The 19,276-nt window shown below is 46.3% G+C and overlaps 1 protein-coding gene across 9 annotated transcripts in view; it reads right to left on the bottom strand.

The window, feature by feature from the left end:
* The window catches only part of lmo7a (LIM domain 7a), a 67,888-nt gene that overhangs the window by 20,625 nt on the left and 27,987 nt on the right, over positions 1-19,276 (bottom strand). For 7 of the 9 annotated variants that reach the window (XM_079519183.1, XM_079519188.1, XM_079519187.1 and 4 more), the window contains exons 7-16: positions 18,156-18,269; positions 16,797-17,031; positions 15,360-15,609; positions 9,745-9,774; positions 8,797-8,911; positions 7,549-7,694; positions 5,995-6,727; positions 4,857-5,177; positions 3,876-3,990; positions 1,350-1,511 (exon numbers count right to left, since the gene is read on the bottom strand). In XM_079519183.1, the coding sequence (XP_079375309.1) occupies positions 1,350-1,511; positions 3,876-3,990; positions 4,857-5,177; positions 5,995-6,727; positions 7,549-7,694; positions 8,797-8,911; positions 9,745-9,774; positions 15,360-15,609; positions 16,797-17,031; positions 18,156-18,269 (2,221 nt within the window). The remainder of the gene's footprint in view (positions 1-1,349; positions 1,512-3,875; positions 3,991-4,856; positions 5,178-5,994; positions 6,728-7,548; positions 7,695-8,796; positions 8,912-9,744; positions 9,775-15,359; positions 15,610-16,796; positions 17,032-18,155; positions 18,270-19,276) is intronic. The other 2 variants (XM_079519185.1, XM_079519184.1) reach the window with 2 other exon arrangements.

Here is a 19,276-nt window from a genome sequence, read left to right on the forward strand (position 1 = left end):
CTGTAAATAAAGCGGTTTACATAAGCGTGCATGCGTGTCTCCGTGCGTGCGTGTGTATGTGTGTGTGGGTAACATAATGTTACTTATTGGGGCCCTGATACGGTTATTAAGCGAGGAAATGAAGGTGCTGTTATGGTGTTAGAGGAGCAGCATGGGATTGAGAGAGAAACCACCTTCCCCAGCCATGCAGTCTATATACCAAAGCTGCCATAAACCCCACAGTGTCGCTAACAGGCTCACACCCACACTAGACCTATAGAATGATTATTTCAACACAGGACTTAGAATCACTACTCGGTTTCACTCAACTAGGCTGGAAGGCATAATTATTAATTATGTTAGCAACTAAGTGATGATAATATTGACTGCCATGAGAACAGGTATTGTATTAACCCATTAAGACCCGAGGGATGATTCTACAAATCGGGTGGAAACCTCATATGTCCAAAACCGTTACTTTTCGGGATTCAAATTCCAAAACGGCAAAAGTAGCAGATCGAAAAGCTCATTGTGGATCTGCTACTTTTGGTGCTTTTATGTGACTCTGTAGTACGATCAATTAGGGCATTAATTTACGGGGAAAAAAGAGTTGGTACTGTATATATGGAGATATGAGGTTTCTGCCCCAGTTTTAATGGGTTAACACTCTAATCAAGGAAAAACACACTCATAGGACCAGGCACCTGGGCAGGGTTAGTTTATTCTAAACACCACATGGAAACAGAGGAAATCTTATTTATAGAGAGTAAAGCCTGACACACGTATAGTTTCGACTGAAAAAGTGTCGCTTCGACACCTTTCCAGTTGAAAATACACGTCGCCGCTGCAGTTGTCGAGCGACGTCGTCGCACGTCAATCAAGCTTTAAGAAAGGACATAATAAAGGGTCGGACATTAAGAGCACAAAGAGACAACAGTCGGAGAGGACAGACTACAGGGTATTCTCTTAATTCTCATTATGAGCGCGAAAATTGACTCCCGTCGCCGAATGGAAATGAATAGAAAGAAACACACAGTAATGAGACCTTTACCATTGAACTGTCATGAGATCATTCACGGACGGTTTCACGGCAGTTTGCGGACCAATTTAGAATGTCAAAACCGTTTAGCAACCCAAACCAGCATAAGCAACCTTGTCACCCTTAGAAATGCAATCCTTTAAGTGGTTCAAGCTCTGCTATTCTCTCTCTCTCTCTCTCACGCTTTCTCTCTCTCGCTCTCTCTCTCTCCACCCCTGGATAAAGTATTTCACTCCATTGCAATTTGTCTCTCTTTGACTCTTTCACTCTCCCCCGTCTCTCACATACGCCCACACTCGACACACATGCACACACAGGTGAGGTGACTCACTGTTCTTCCCGTGGCGGCGTATATCCATGACCAAAGTTCCCTGCTGCAGAGCCTGCTCCATGCCGCCCTTCCAGTCTGCGTAGCTCATGTCTGCCACCCTGTGACCGTTCACCGTCAGCACCTCGTCGCTGACCTGCAGCTGGCACATCTCTGCCGGGGTGCCTGCATGATGCGCACACATAGGGGAACACAGACGCAGCTGGTCACTAACTAACATTACCCACCGTGTACATTACGTACAGATGAAATTTAGCTTTGGCTAACTCTGGCCCATTTACATTGATGTGAAAACTGACATGTTGATTAATGAGCTTTGTCCCTGTCAAATAAATAAATAAATAATAAAATAATGGGAGACAGCCATTGGATTATTATTAATTTTTGTTTTTGTCATGTCGTATGAAAGCAGGGAATCATAGCTTCAAATTGACATATTGACTTTGTTTCAGTTTGACCCACCAGTTGTGGAGATATGGCTTATAGGAGTAATGTCTTGCAGAAAACAGCGAGTTGAGAAAACAGGCTTGAAAGGTTCACTTTTGTGGACTCTTAACATTACACCTAGCTACATGTTTAAGCATTTCTTGTCGATTTCAGCTCTGACATTTATGTCAGACATGCTCTAGTATGCGAAGAGTCTGTCTGTGCCATTAACTCATTTTGGATGAAACTCATGACAGAATAATAAATTCAGTTTTTCTCCTCTGGTGAAAAGCTGGATGACAGGCCCTCAGTCAAATCTGGTCACATTTAGTGAGCTAACATTGCAAATGAAGACAGTGACTGACTGCCGTGGCCCCGATCTGCATCCATCACTGACTGTTCAAAGTAACCCCTTCCCGAGTTACAATACAGCACTATCTATCCTCACCTTCATAGGAGTCATTCTGAGATAGTATAGTTACCACCACTGTGTACATTGACACAGATCGCTGTTTTCTAACTGAAACTAACTATCACCATCGTCAACACATGTCACTGCCACCACCAACAAAAATCTTGATGAAACTCTTTTATTTCAGCCGATGCATAATAACAGCCTCAATACAGAGGTTGAGAAGCCTCTGCAAAGAGACAGAAGAGAGGCTCAGGCCCAGCAGATCTGACCCAGATAGATGCTGCCCTACATAGGCCTGGCATACCCGCTGCAACCGGCCCCATGCCGCAAGGCCATCCGAGAACTAGGCAGTAATTCCTCACTGCCACAGCGTAATGAACAGAGATAGAACGCAGGGTTTCAATACTACCACTCGGTGTTGGTTTTGACAGCACATTTTGATTTAGTTTTAGTCATGGTCTTTTGACTAAAGTTTCATTTAGTTTTAGTCAAACTTTTGTCATCTGAAATGTTTTAGTTTTTTTTTGTCTAGTTTTAGACAGTCGACTAAATATCATAAGATTTCAATCGTCAAATGTATTTTGGCAGGCCATGCTAATGATAATGATAATGAATTTATTTATATAACACATTTCAAGACAGTCACAACGTGCTTTACCAAACAGGGTAAAAGAAAGCAACATGATAAGCATTAGAGATAAACTAGAACAAAAGATCGGTAATTAAAATAGCAGGCACAAAATGTAAAATCGAAACGTACACATATAATCAATTTAAAATAATAGGGTTTTCAGAAGAGATTTAAAAGATGACACTGATTTTACACTTCTTAAGTCAACAGGTAGGGCGTTCCAAAGCTTAGGGGCCCAGATTGCAAAAGCCTGGCCACCCTTGGTGATGAGTCTACTACGCACAGGCTTGTAAGGATCCAGCATGTCAGAGACATAACTGGGAGCCTTGTCCATTCAGAGCTTTAAAAGTTATACAGTGTAAGTCAAATCTTAAAATCTATTCTGAAACGAACAGGTAACCAGTGAAGAGCAGCTAAAATGGGAGTGATGTGGTCACGTTTTTTAGACTGAAGAAGAAGACTGGAGATGAAGATGGTGTTGTAATGCCTGATTTTACGATTGGTTACATGCTGAAAATAGGCCGATCTACAACCTCACAACGCATCACGTTGTGAGGTTGTTTCAGAGTGCAAAACCCAAGCACAACCAAACATAAAATGACTTCTCTTTTGGTTCTATTGGATCTCTTCTCCACTAGTCCCTCCCTAACAATTTAGTCTAGTTTTGTTGATGAAATTGCCAATACATTTAGTCTTAGTTTTTGTCATCAGTTTTATTCAGTTTTTATATATAGTTTATAATTATAATTTTTATATTTATACAAATAAAGTTATATAAATATACAAATAAAGTTTGTCAGTGAAAAAACGTATACGACGAACATTTTTCGTCATAGTTTTAGTTGACGAAATCAACACTGCTACCACTGAATCTCTAAACCCACAAGTCGCTAAAAAAAAAACCTTGGGTTTCGTTTTTGGCTAGGTGGCCCAGCCTTCATCCAATTCCGCCTTGTCGCATGTCCCCCCCACATGTGCACATCTTGTTACCGGGGCGGACCGGGGGGGGTTTTCCAAATCACCCAAATCACTGAATGCTCCTTTAAGCAAAGTGTACCTGTCTGGATAGATGACACGTGAGCCCCGGTCGAGTCCCAGTCGGCCTGGAAACCAAAGTCTCGGCTGCTGTTGGGTTTCTGATTCAGATTAATGCGCATGTCACAGTAGCTCTCCTAGAACACACGCACGCAGTCACACACACACGCACGCAGTCACACACACACGCACGCAGTCACACACACACACACACACACACACACACACACACACACACACACACACACACACACACTTAAGAGTGAATATATATTTTTTAAACATCCCTGTTACAAAGTGCTTCACAGAACACAGTCCCGTGGACCGACATGAACAGACACACTCCATCTATCTAATATGACACTCTTCAGTGTTTTCTATTTCCATAACTTTCCTCTAGCTGCTCCGGGGAGGAGCTGGCATGTCAGGTTCTGTGTGGAAGCAGGCCTGTGCTGGTTAGGCTCCAGAGCCAAGGAAAGCAGAGCCATTGTTCCTCGCTGTATGTATGAATGATTTATGTCTGTCTAATACAGCCAAGCTTGGATCCTGTACTGTACTGTACCTACTGTGTAGCTGCCATGTGTGCGTGCGTGCGTCCGTGCGTGCGTGCGTGCGTGCGTATTGTGCAGCCTTTATTTAACCCATTTTGACCTGAGATCAGATTCTAAAAATGTCTTCTACATCCTGACAGTTTTCTGAAAAAGCTGTATCTATGTCAGTCGTTCTTCGATTTTTCAAAAATAGCAGACCTACAAGCTCGTAGCGCGCCACTCGGTGGCACGCTATGAGCTTGTAGATCTGCTATTTTTCAATAGCTAAAGCATAACATAATGCTAACACCAAAATGGGTTAAACAGTTTTGTATTTACATTTGAACACCAGCGGCAGCGTCTAAAAATCATGTATTCAGCGTTCAAGCTCTGCTTTCACATAGGACTATTATCACAGTCTACGTATAAGAGCCGACGTGTCTTTGTCAACAGTTTGTGATCAATTCAAGCACCTGGTTGGTATCCTTGGCCGGAGGAGCAGGACTGACCGGGGCTTCACTCCTGACCTGGGGGACAGGGACACTCCTGACCTGGGGGACAGGGACACTCCTGACCTGGGGGACAGGGACAGGTGAAATGCTCTGCTCTTTGGCGCCGACGCCTTGCTCTCCGCTCTCGCCGTCCTCCTCCTCTTCGTCCTCGCTGCTGCGCGCCGAGCTGGAGTGAGACTGAGCCTCGTCCTCGGAGGTCATGAACTGGTGGTAGCGGCTTGGCACGGAGGACTTCGTAGAGACGCTCACGTCGCCGTTCACGCGCTTGTGAGGGTCGTCCATCTGCTCCCCCGAGGGAACGAAGAGCGGTTATTATACAGTACAGACATGGCTGGGTGCAACGTTCCAATTTAAAAGACACATGAATAATCGTATAATCTTTTCATCGTAATACAAGGTGTTTTAGGCGGTGAAGCCAGAGATGAACTACACTGTCAATGTGCTGTACTATAAAACGTTCACTCTGAAAGAATATATATTCAAAGATTAGAATAGCAGACCTACAAGTTCATAGCGCAGCACTCGGTGCCGCGCATTGTGCTTGTAGATCTGCTATTTGTCAACAGCTAAAGCATAACATAATGCTAACGTAGGCCTATTTAAAGCTGACAATATTTTTGAGTGGTGCAAACCACTCCAACAACTGGCTTTGTACCCGTGTACCCGTGTACCCGTGTTTGTTCGTACCAAAGAAACGAGCATGGTTGCTATGGTTAGTATGTGACGTCACTGACATAGCTGATCAGACTATATAAGACCTTGCACCACTCAGTTCACACGGGTGTGATTTTTTTATATATGCAGTGAGTTACAGTAGTTCTGTAGACAGTGTATAGTAAGAAATAATGTTATCTTCATCCATTATTTACAAAGTAATCAGATATTACTTGTGAGTTACTCTACTGTACAGCCCAATAGTTGACACTATAACACACCTAAAAAAAACAAGTTTCTCCTAATGTCAAATACAGACATAAGTGTCCCAGCCTGCCTGCTAGATGCCCTTCAGCCTAAAACGACTGCCTCTACTGTAGAACAGACCTGGGATAGAAGACGGGTACGGGTTATCTTTAGCTGCACAATAATCAAGTGTACTCACGGTGACGGCTCGGGGAAGGGAGGCGATGCGGGTGGACTGGGTCCCGAAGGGCCTGGGTGTGACGACTGAGGTGAGGCGCTCGCTATCCGATCTCTGGTAGCTCCTGGGGAGGGAGGCAGAAACCCGATACACCCCAGGAGGCTTGGGTTCCATTGAGTTGTACTGTGTTGGTGGTTGTTTGTACAGGGAACCGGAGGAGGGGGCCTCGCTCTCGGCCCGCGTAGTACCCGCCAAGGGGCGCTTTGCCTCCGGTGCCGTTTGAAAGGTGCGGGGCACATAGACGGCACTGGGGGACTCCTCCGACTTGGCCGTGCTGGTGGTGGTGTGCTCCAGCGCTGGCCCGGTGTTCATCTCTGTAGTTGCAGCGGTTGGAGGGTAGAGCTTGGGGACGGAGGTATAGCTGCTGGAGGAGGTGGTGGTGCTGGTGGTGCCGGTGGTGGTGGTGGTGTCGCTGCCAGCAGGACTTTCCACAATGTCAACTTCCCGTGTGGTGGGAGGAGGGGAGACAGCCCTGTCGGTAGATGGCGCGGCAGCGGGGGGGTCCTCCTCCGTCACAGAGGGTTCAGAGTACAAGCGGGGACGGTCCGCGGAGGAGTAGGGAACGTCGATGGTGTTGCTTCTGGCTTTGTAGGTGCGGGAAGAAGGGACGGGGTGGTCAAATACGTCCTCCTCGTCCACCAGGTGAGAGAGAGAGCTGAGACGACTGCCAATGGAACTTCTGTCTCTATTCCCTCTGTGGGGAGGACGAGGGGGGGAGGGTAAGTGGTAGGACGGGCAGTAACGGGTAAATTAAGGACGGACGGGGTGGGAAAGCAGTGGGTATTAGCGAGATGCGGAGGGCAGGGACAAAGAGTACAGGGGTGGGGTGAGCAGGCATTGGAATTAGGAGGGGGACAAGTGAAAGGGAGGAGAGCGGAATGAGGGACACAGGATGAAAAGGGAGAGAGCAGGCAGAGAGAGGTGGGGCAAAAAGAGAAAGGGGCAGGCAGGGAGGCGAGTTATAAGTCAGTGTGTATAAGTGTATTAGATTACACTTTCACACTGGCTAGAGGGACAATTAGAGTTAGTCCATTCGATGACTCTGACCACAGGATCCGATGTCCACTGCAGTCCTTGCACAAGCTGATTTATATTTTTATGTAATTAAAAAAAGCATTTTTTTCCCTTTTTTTAATGTTTTTTTTTGTGGCTTTTGCCTTTATTTTATATATATATATATATATATATATATATATATATTTTTTTTTATGGAGGGACAGACAGTAGGCTGACAGGAAATGGGGAGAGAGATGGGGGGGTGACATGCAGTAAAGGCCGTCGGGATCGGGAGTCGAACTCGCGGCACACTGCCAGACTGGATTACCAGCCAAGGTGCCTGGACCACTGAGCCACGGCCCAGGCAAAGAAGCAAAGTTTGTATTAAAGATAAACTAATTCCATCAGGTAAAAGCACAACAACTATGAACAAATAGTTTGGAGCAGACATGCCAAAATTGCACCACTGCAACATTCTTCAGTACACTCATCATGCACATCATCCAGTGTTTTCCATACCTCCCCTCTTGCATTTCCTTGAAGGTCTTGGACCTTCTGTTGGTTGGGGCGGTGTAGGTGACCTGCTCGACGTGCTCCCTCTCCTCTTTCTTCTTCACAATATCAGAGTTGACACTCTTGCGTCGGTTCTTCCATTTGGTCAGGTCCTACAGAGACACGAGCCCAAGACCACCTCAACCACCATCTCAGAAATATGGACCGTATATGAAAACTAAACTAAACTCGGCTCGTTCAACCTAATATGGACGATGGAAGGAATCTGTTGAGCGGTTAATAACTCCACAGAATTTGACGTGAAGTTGAGAAGGAAAAGGGAGAGAAAGAGTGGGACGGAGAGAGAGAGAGAGGGAGAAAGGGCTACATTTGAAGGTGTTCTATTTGTGTGCTTTAGGCTCCTCCCGGCTCAGGTCCCCCGAGTGTTAGGGACTCTGTGTGACCTAAATGCTGCTTTAAGACTCCATTATTCTACAATGACACGTACTAACAGACCACCGATTGACTTGTCCACATAGTAACTATACATGTGGACAAGACGTTGTTAATAAATCTATCTGAAGAGGACTTTAAGTGAGCGTGGCGGAATGGAGAACAGCCTCCTTCAAAACTGGAGTGATAGGCTATGGCCTCCTTTCGAAGAAGAAGGAGGTTCCTGGCACCAAAGGTGCACCGGCATTTTCAGTGGACTATGTCATGTTGTTTAGGGATAGTTTTATCCTGATTAAATCTATCCTAGCAGCATTGCTAGACGTCTCGGTATCATCTCTAGACATTACATCACGGCATCGTTGCACAATATTCCTGAGTGAGTGCACGGTGTGGAAATTGGAACGAGGGCAATCCATAGCCAGAGGGCAGTGTCGCTCTAATCAGTGTCTGTCTCCCTCTCTCTACCTTCTGTATAAACAGCTCTGCTTTCACCCTGTGGCCACTAGGCCATTCTGGCTGCGCCGTAACACCTGTTCTCTTTATGGCTCCTAACAGTAAATAGAGTGCACTTGTTTTCAATTTCTGGGTACACTATTTTATTATTCACCTGCTGCAAAAAGGTCAGCTTACACAGGTATTCAACAGTTAACAACAAACGAGAGATGTTTGTGTGTGTGCGTGTGTTATGCCTGATTTATGGATGTTAAAATGCTGAAAATAGCCAATCTACAACCTCACAACGCGCTTGTACAGCTGCTGTATTGGGCATGTGACACACGCACACAACTATAAGTATGAATCAGGCTTTAGAGTGGTACTCACATCCTGCCATTGGTCATCGGTCTCCTTCACCTGCTCGCGCAACTTCTGCAGCTCTTCGTAGCGCACCTGTCGCAGGACAGCCGGGTCCACTAGGATGTCACTCATCGACTTGCTCCTGTGATTGGTGGAATGGATTGGAGAGTAGGCGGGACAGCAAGTTTTGGAAAGATCAGGAACCAGCAAGCAACGGGTGCGAAAGGTGTACTGTATGTGATGTTTATTTCCACACAGGTCGTTTTCATGCAGCTTGAGAAGTGTAACACTTATGTTATAAGGTGTCGAACAATACCATGTCTTCTAGAGTCAATGGCATCGACGTGTTTTGCGTTGAGAAAATAAGCCAGGTTAATATATGTTATCTGTGTAAAGGTGTTAGTGCACAAACACAACACAGCACACGGGTCAACCACACAAAAGCTGAATGAGGTTATACGACAACATGCTACAGTACAGTGTATATTCACAGCTATAAACCATCCCCTTCATGCAAAAAACACAGTATTACGAAGCTTTCGGGATGTCAAAGTGCTCGCTGTCACTCACCTGTAAAGGTTTATGCGTTCCACATAATTGCTATCAGTGTTCTGAGAGTATTTGAGAGGAGGTGCAGCTATAGAACATTGACTGCAACGCTCACTGGGACATACAGGACAGTACTGTAGCGTTTGGGCAGTTGTCCCTGTGTGTATTGGTGCTGTAGTATGCAGCATCACCCCTCACTTTGTTGCTTTGTCAATAGAGCTTTGTGGGGCAAAATACCCCTCCGTCCCCACTTGGCCCCGTGCCATACAGCCAAACCTGTGCGTCAGCGGTTTAGCAACTAGACAGTGAGAGCAGCAACAACACAAAAGCAGGAGCTGTGGTGTGGTGGTGTGGGGGGGTACGACTGCGGAAGGCAGAGCAAACGCAAAAAAAGTGCCACATTCCTGAGACCCCGCATCAACTCACCCGTCGCTACCATCACGCTTTTGGAGCAGTCTAGGAAACCAAAGAGAACCACACAAGACAAAACAGGTCACAAAGCGGTGCGAGGCTGACTGCTGTCGGTGGGCCCGAGAGTCGACTGCTGTTATTTAAGATCAAGGTCAAGAAGAGCGTGGACTCGGCCCTGACAGAGAGAGGTCAATTAGGAAAATCAGCATTCCACCTCCAAAGCAAATCCAAGATCAAAGATATTATTTCCCTGGTCTGGACTTTCTCTGTTTGGTGTTGAACAGTGTTTCAGGTATATGTGTAAAGAGTTTCAGCTGTATGGGACAGTGAAGTATAAGGTATATGTGTAAAGAGTTTCAGCTGTATGGGACAGTGAAGTAAGCATGTGCTGCACCAGCTTTCTCTTCCTGCTATTTTAATAGCTCCTGAAGATGTTGCGTGAAAGGTTCATTTCTGGAGCTTTATTTTTGAAGTTATACAACTTTTTTTCATTGAACCGGTGGTTCCCTCTCTCTACAACATACTCTGACATAATCTGACGTAATTGGAAACACAGCTTTCCACAAGGGAAGTAAATCCAGATGGCCTCAGGCCAGGTTAAATGGCTGCTGTGTGTGTGTGTGTGTGTGTGCGTGTTTGTGTACACACACGCACGTTCACACGTCTCTGTGGTATAGATGTGTTTCCATGTTACTATGGAGTTTACTATGGAGATTAACTTTCATCGTCTTGCTGAGCACTGGGAAATTTCAGTAGAGTACATGTAATGATGACTCTGCTTGATGTAGTGCGTTCAGGCATTCCCTGCTTTAAAATTGGCCTATAGACCGTAAAGCTTTCTACACTACTACTAAGGCACATTACATCAGCTTTCCATGTCAAGTACTAGTGTGAAGTTCACTTCACTCCAAAGGAAACAACAGTTTGTTCTGTCCAATACCTGTGCATAGTGCTATGGAGAGAGGCTGCGGGTCCAATGCATTCCATCACAAAAGCTTGAAGTCTGAGGTTTTCTTTATTAAGCTTGGACAAATTTTTTTTTCCATTCACAGGCAAATTCAGTCCAGGGAGAAGAAAACAAGAACATTATGAAAACCAAAACAATCTGTTTTTCCCATCAGAAATGTACTTTGGTGGTGGATCCTGTGAGAGTTCATGCAAATTGTGTTTTGTACAGTATGTACTGTACGTCTTAGAAAGATACTTTATTGGTCATTGTGCTCAGAGAACAATGAAAAACCGTTTAACAGTAACACTTCAAAAAGACAGAAACACTGTAGCAGCAGTAGGTCATGAACAGTAAGGCTATCCACTGAGGGTGCCTTGCATTTCTCTCCTTGTTATTGTAAACGGGGAGATAACTGTACAATTGTACACTGTACAATAACAGGGAGAGATTATATACTGTAGAATGTACAGTAAATATAGAGGGTATGCACGTGACATCATCATCATATACCGGAAGTTATGCAGGAACGCCATACTGAGTGTCAAAAAACTGCTTTCTGGCCTTGACAGCCCATACATCCCAACAGAAAGGTCCTATCTGATTGCATGAAACGATGTTAAACAAAGTTAAACTCACTTTGCCACTCAATTTCCCACTCGATCTGCCACTCGCTTCATGCACGTGCATACCCTCTATAATGAAAGGCCACATGAAGGCTGTATACAATCAACCTGGTCAGCAAAATGCATAGTATTTTCACAATTCAGAGGCAACGTCAAACCAACACGAAAATAAAATGATCAAGTATATGATGTACATCATTCTGCTACATTTCCTCCACTGGGATTTGTGTTTCGATATTCCTATAGCTTATATATATGTAGATTAAGGGAGTGTGGAAAGTGCTTTGACTGGTAAGATTCCCCATCTCTGACACCATTCCACGACAGGGTATACGACAACATGCATGCAACTTCAGCTCCAATAAGAGCCAAATGTCACCAAGGAGCTCTCACACACAGAATGAAAAGGAATAATAATCAATAAAGGGAAGGAGAAAAAAAAAAGACACAACCTGCAGTGTCAATAGTAACGGGGCACCGCAACATAAAACAACTAAACTTGTTCCTACGATCTAAGAGCTAGTAGCCTTTCCAACAAAAGCTTCCTCTTAAACCTCAGCTGACTGGCCTCCCTGATCGCCTGCATCTTCAGCAGGTCACCTTCGCTGCAGGACGTCGGCAGTGACGGAGACATCGGATTACCTCTCTGTGAGCCCTGACCGAGGATGGAGGCGCCTAGCTTACGGAGCAGCATGTCGTCGGTTTTGAGGTGGACCTCCTCCTCCCCACCCTGATTCTTATCTACTACTTTTTCGTGGTTCAAAGGGCACGGGGGACAGAGCAGCCTGGCCTGGAGATTCGGGGGCAGTGCCCAGGGCTCTGGGATCGGCATCGGGGCGTAGTTGTCGGGCGCGCCCGAGCGCGGCCGCTGTGGCTGAGCTTGCATGGTGGTGCGGTACGCCACGTCATCCAGCTCGATGTCGGGTAACTCGAGCCGGTCCTTGAGGTTGCCGAGGAGGCCGTGCGGCTGGACTACGATGTTGAGCTCTGGGTCTGAGGAGTACAGGTGGCGCGGGGTGCGTTGGGCACACAGCCGAGTCTTCATCATGGCCATGTCCGTGTTGGACTGGAAGGCCAGCGTCCGCCTGGTGAACATGTCGTCGTTTTCCAGGTCGGGGAGAATGCTGTCATAGTTGACGGGGTCAGGGGGCTCTTTGGGGTCTTGACGGCCCAGGAGGGGTCGTTTCTCACATTTGATGAGTTTGGGACCTGAGGTGGGGTCCATTTTGGCAAACACCAGAGGGAGGGTCGCTAACTTAGGGGACTGTAGCTTGGGTAGCAGGGGGGCAGGGTGTAGCTGAATGTGAGGACTGGAGGGTGGGCAAAAGGAGGAAAAGAGAAGGATGGAGAGATGATGAGTGCATGCATGTGAACCAGAAAGTACAGAGAGTACAGAAAGAACAAGAAAAGGAGGAAGGGATAAAAATGAGCAGGCAAAGTGGTGATATTTGATTTAAATACACTAAATTTGATCAAACAAGGATTCAATAATCACTCTGCGTGATGCTAGCAGCTAAAATATTTATCTAAAAAAAAACACACTAAAAGTATGTGCAGCCTTTATTCCAACAAAGTCTGTGCAAGCAAGCTGCCTTCTCAAGCATGTTAAGGCGACATCAGTGGCACCGTTTTGTGATTGTTGCCATTAGTATGTTAGGGGGCAGCTCATTAGAAAACATCTGCCCACAGTAAGAGCCCTTTATATTGCTCTTATTACATCATGGCATGGCTCTAGAACATTCCTGCATCGTCACAGTCATGCAGCTGTATCGACCTTTTCCCCACAACACGGGTGGTGGTGGTGTGGGCGGAAGTCTCAGGTGTGTGGGAGTGAGAGGGAGAGGGACCTGCGGGGGACGAGGCTGAGGAACGCCAAGGACTGATGTCACAGTCTGAGTCATCAGAGGACGTGCCCGACTTCTTAGGGCTATACAGACACACACCGGCGACAGGGAGGAGAGGAGGAGGAGGAGGGCGGGAAGGCAGCAGGTGGATACAGGGATGTGGGAGTGGTGGAGCGGGGAGGTCAAGTTACAGGGAAAGGAGGAGAGAAAGGGAAAAGAAAGAAAAGAAACATAGGTCAGACGGGGAGAATCCATATAGGGAAATGCAGTAAACCCAGAAGAAATGTAAGTCTTATAACTGAGGTTAACATAAAGTAGCATGCAAGAGGGTGGCATTAGTCCACAAAAAAAAAAAGTGGTTGCAAGCAAGGAAGCTATTTTAAATAGTGGGAAGGGAACTGAAGTAGGTTCAATTTAATCAATTCAATGCTGGAGATTGTCAAAGTAGTCTGTATGTTATCTTCCCTCGACGTGAACATTTTGTGCATTGCCGATTGATATGATGATAGGCTTCCACACTGTATGTGTGGAACACATACAGACTGTTCCTGCAGTGCATGCTGATGACAGCTACAGTATGCAGACAGAATGAACAGGGAGAGCTATCTGATATATCATTAATATATATCTACGGCATGGACTGTATCTCACACTGTTGTTTATTTGCGCTGCAGTCACACACCTGAAGCCTTGCATCTTCTTGTACCAGGGTCTCCTCTGAGAGCCCAGCTTAATCTTCTGTATATGAATGTCTTCTTCGGGTGTCCAGAACTTGGGTAAGAATTTGTCGTAGGGCGTGTTGCTGGTGGACTGGGCCGCGAGGCCCACCTTACGGGCATAGAGGTCATCGTGAACGGGGTCGCCATAGCCCACGTCATCGTCCTCATCGTCGTCGTCCGAGTCGTCGTACAGCTCTCGGAAGAGGCTGTCAGCGGACATGGGCCGATGGTGGTCCATCCTCCCCGAGTCCTGCTGGGTGGGCTGTGGGGCACCACAGTTGTCTCTGCTGCTCAAAGGACAGCCAATGCAAACTGGTCAAAGATATATTTTTTTACCAGGAAGTACACCACACCAGTCAACACAGCAAGGAGCAGAGTGTTCTGTTCCTGAGGTGCAAACATTCTCCACTGAGAGCATTCGAAGGGTTAGGAAACCAACGCAAACTCGAAACCAAAATAAAATGGCAAAAAGATAAATGAGTTCAAATCCATTCAAGAAGCTTCATGACTGCAAACCACTCAACAGCTCATCATACTCTGAAGGGGCAAATAAACTTGCTGAACCTCAAGCAAAACAATTCATACTTTAATCAATGCGCGGAAAGGCAAACAAACAAACAAACACAAGAGAACAAAGCGATGACAAACTTCCAGCTCGGTTAGAAACAGCACACTAGGCCAAAGGCCTTGCTTCATGGTTATGGTTAACCAATAACCATGCAAACTGAAGGTAAGAGAAGCACTCTAATCTGAACCCTCATCAAGCAGGCAAATCCAAGCCACTCTCTTGCGTCGTGTGGTTGCGCTGACCTGAGTGAGGTCACGTTCTGCTGAGCGGCGACCTTTGGCGTCATATTGACCTTGGGCCAGGGGCCCTTTCTCCCCCCCTGACACCCCCCCTCCGCCGCCGCTGGGCTCATGGGAACGGCAAAGTTAGTGGGGGGCGCGGGGGAGGGGCTGGCGAAACGTCTGCCGGCCAGGTCGTCCAGAACCAGATCGGGGTCCGGTCGGTCCGAGTCGGAATCGCTGCCGCTTTCGTACTCGTACGCCCACTGCAGGTGGGCCGCGGGCAGGGAGCTCTGGGACGCTTGTCTGGTGGTGTCGCGGGAGTCCGAAGACGGCCGTGACTCACTGACGTCGTCGTTCCATATAGTGAGTGATCGCAAAACAAAACATGACCACAGAGCACAACGCCATGGAGACATCATTCACAGCAGCAACACACACACACACACAGCACAACGACAGTGGGAGAGGAGAAGTTCAATAATGCAATGGTACAAGAAGCATCGCCGGGTATAAGAGCACTAGTTGACTTGTGTGGCACAAACTGGGACTAAAGTTGAGAGGAGTGATGTAACTCCTGCATACCCACCAAGAGTGTCTTATATATAACCAAATGGACCAGATCGGGTACATTTTGTTACGTACTTTGTACACTCTCCCTCTCATACAGCACCATGTGAGCAAGAGCCATGCGTGTGTGTGACCGTACCTGGTGAACGTGCCATCCTCCTCCGTGTACGTGGGACCGACCCAGCTGCGCCGGCTGTCCTCGTGGCGTTCGGCCTTCTTCTTCCTCAGCGGAGCCGGCACGTACGCGGAGACCTTGTCCTTGGTGGGCAGGAACTGGTTGAACTGGGTGGCGGCCTTGGGCGCGACGACCGCAGAGCGGCGGTAACTAATGGACTCTTTGTTTTCCGCCATTCTGAAGAGGGAGTCTGCTTCTGCGTCGCTGCAACAACCTGGAGCAGAGAGGAGACGAGGAGTGGAGATGAGGAGGAGGAGGAGGAGGGGGGTGGCAGGTGTACAGTAAAATATTTTTTACAAATGGGGGAAGTGGTCAAGTTTAGTGATGGGAGTAGGGTGATAATAGGGGGAGACAGTGGAGGTCCAGTGAGCAGACCAGTGTGTTGTTCCTCCTGCTATGAGTCTGCAGCAGGAACAGAGGGGTGTTGGTGGAGAATGGAGGCCTCCTCATTTACAAGACTGTGTGGAAGACTGTGGAATGTCTCACTGGCCTCTCACCCAGGGGGAGCAGTCACTCTCTAATTGCTGAGGAACTTTCCCAGCAAAAGTCATGTTCTCCGGCTCTCTCAACGGAAAATTAAACCCCTCATCAGCTGATTTTCCCCCCCCCTTTTTTATTATTATTATGTTTAAATATTGTTCTCCTTTAGTTGAACCTGGTGAATTTTCCTATGTGGAAATAATTTACAACAACAAACCACTAGGTGGTGATAGGCATTTGTTTTCACATGTGGGAGTTTGGTTTCTGGCTATGAAATGAATATTTTACTTTTTTACAAATGTTTTATGAAAAAAAAAAGCTGAAATCCTGGAAAGCTCTTACTCTGACCCAAATTAGCATAGTCACTGACAAGTACATTTCCTGCATCAACACATGCTGGGTGAGTCTTGGATTGAACCCAAACTGAATGTAACTCAAACTCATTCAGCAAGTCAGTTCTGCTCAGGATTTTAAAAGACATACGCAACTGTATAGAAGTACAACAGCCAAAGACAAAGCATGGTCCAAAAATATGTCACTATAACATTTTTTTACCAAGCCTCAAACGTAAAATATAATAAGTAAAATAAAAAAGGGTTTCAACAACTCAACTCATCGGATGTTCTGAGCGGACGTGTGAATGTGCATGCATGTGTGTGAGAGTGCATGCATGTGTGTGAGAGTGCATGCGTGTGTGTGTGTGTGTGTGTGTGTGTGTGTGTGTGTGTGTGTGTGTGTGTGTGTGTGTGTGTGTGTGTGTGTGTGTGTGTGTGTGTGTGTGTGTGTGTGTGTGTGTGTGTGTGTGTGTGTGTGTGTGTGTGTGTGTGTGTGTGTGTGTGTGTGTGTGTGTGTGTGTGTGTGTGTGTGTGAGAGAGAGAGAGAGTGAGAGAGCATGGTCGTGGTTGGCAGGTGTGCTCCTACCCTCGCTGCTGCCTTTAAGTGTGGTGTCAGATGAGACGCTGTGGGGTCGGGAGCCCAGAGAGTCTAGGCTGTCCAGGGAGTCCTCTCTCCTGCGTCCTCCTCCTCTTCCTCCTCCGAATACTCCTCCTCCTCCTCCTCTCAGATGGAACAGCTCCTCTCGTTCCGAGTACCAGCTGTCTCCAAAACCACTGTCTCTGACACTGCTGCCTCTCTGGCTGGACGAATCCTCGAGTGCCTGAGAGACGCACGCACACGCACAAACACAGTCAGTTAGTAGCATGCCAATTACAGCATTCAACTCCTGTCTGTGTGTGTGTGTGTGTGTGTGTGTGTGTGTGTGTGTGTGTGTGTGTGTGTGTGTGTGTGTGTGTGTGTGTGTGTGTGTGTGTGTGTGTGTGTGTGTGTGTGTGTGTGTGTGTCTGAGAGAGAGACACGGATCTCCCATGTGGAGTGTGAAGTCTGGTCATTCCTGCAGACTCACCATCAGTGACTAGTGTAAACAGGCGCTGTGTGTGTGCGCAACGGGGCAACACATGCTGCAATTTAAAACTGCAATACCTCATTGTTTTCTATTCACTGTCATCTAAACTGGAAACAAACAGCGCTGTTATCCGTGTCCTCTAGATGATTGTGTTTACTACCCCTAAAAGAGGGGCGTTGTATAAACACACAAACAAGCCATGGAGCCACTTTTATCCCTGGGTTGGTTATAAACATGCGAAGACTCGTCAAGCCACTTTCAAAGGAAAAAAAGACGTGCTCGGATCTGTGATCTCCTTCGAGTCCTGGCAGACAGCACGAGTCCACTAACTAAGCTCAGCTTTACCCTGCTCCAGTGAACTTGGATTATCATAGATAAACGTACAAGACGTGTCGTAAGCAACTGCTATTATGGAAAAGCCCCAAAACGCTGTAGAATTACAGGGGCTCAACACGCCGTGCCACCTATAAATCTGCGTGTAAACAAAGTGTCAAATTCCACACTGGCACGACAAGGGGCTGGTAAAAGGGGCGTCTTGAGGCAGTGCTATTTTCAAAAGTGTAGCATGATTTTGAATTGTCTGCCAAAGCGGTAAACAAGATTAAAATAGCTGAGTCGAGGGATTGGCTCATTGTATGACTTAACGTAGCTATGGTTTCGGTGGCCAGCATTCTGAGGGCCCTCCTCAGCCTATCACATCCATTCCTCCGAGACATAGTCTACATACCAGGAAGGATAAAGAAATGTACAGCAGTTGTAAAAAGACGATTTCATTCACGGTGCCAGTTCTCGCAGATTATTGTTCTTTTTTACGTGTTGGCACACATGCTGTAAGACGAGGCAGATGTCTTGTTATACAGTATTTGGCCATGAGTTACCTTGGCTAGTGCTGTTCCCAATAATCCCTCAAATGCCTTGAGGTTCAGGTAAGGTCCATCATAGAATGGGTCACAATGAGCCCTTCTACCCAGCCAGTATAAGGTAATCAGCACCTATAGAGTAAAAAAGAATGCTTAAGTTATTACATACAGTAGTCATACAACCTATGGCATGAACTGTACACAGTGAAGAGGTGTAATTTATCCATACAACTCTGAGGGCTCCATTTTCGTCACCGCTAAACCCCATATCCCTAAACTTTTTTGCCTTTTTTACTATTTTGAAAAACATTTTTGAATAATTCAACTAGCCAATCTACATTGACACGTGAGCTTGTAGACTGGCCATTTTAACTATTCAAAAATGTTTAACAAAATAGCAAAAAAAAGGCAAAGAAGTTTAGGTATAAGGGGTTTAGCGGTGACGAAAATTGAGCCCTGAGTGTACATTAAGTTCACTCTCAGAGTTGAACACTGAGTATTTGACTGTCTACGCCCTGTGCACTTACACGGAAGGATAAAGCCTACAGTAGCTCATCATCAGCCAACACGTACTGCATTGTATGTTTGGTTTGCTTGAAAGGACTGATTAGGATGACTCTTCTTGTCATTTCACTCACTGCTCACTGTATTGTTCCAAAGTGTGAACGCTGTTGGTGGTTATCGTCGTTATATCGTTAATATAGTCCTGTTCTGGCAGGTCATATCGTGCACAGTATACTTAACACGGTCAAATCCTTACATTTTCCACACTTTCAGAGTTACAGTAACAACTTTGGATTGTTTGTGTACACTACAGTATGCTCTTTGTTTGCTGGCCCTGCATCCAGAACGGTCTGTTACTGTTTGTTTGTGTGAGTGTACGTGTTTACGGGGATGGACAGGTCAGGTACTACTGAGAAAATAATAAACACCACTGAGGCCCCGCCCATACGTTTGTGGTGCTATACATTGCTGGCCTTTTTTATGTTTCTGGTTTTTATTTTATGATTCTGACCTTATTTTATGAACTTAGCTCCACCATCATTTAAATAGTTTCCAGCTGGAGCTGCTTAAGGCACTCTCGGAAGAAACCCTCCTTGATGAAGCATTGATGTCAAATGTTTTATTGGAGAAAGTAT

Source organism: Electrona antarctica, assembly GCF_951216825.1.
Source record: "Electrona antarctica genome assembly, chromosome: 13".
NCBI lineage: Eukaryota > Metazoa > Chordata > Actinopteri > Myctophiformes > Myctophidae > Electrona > Electrona antarctica.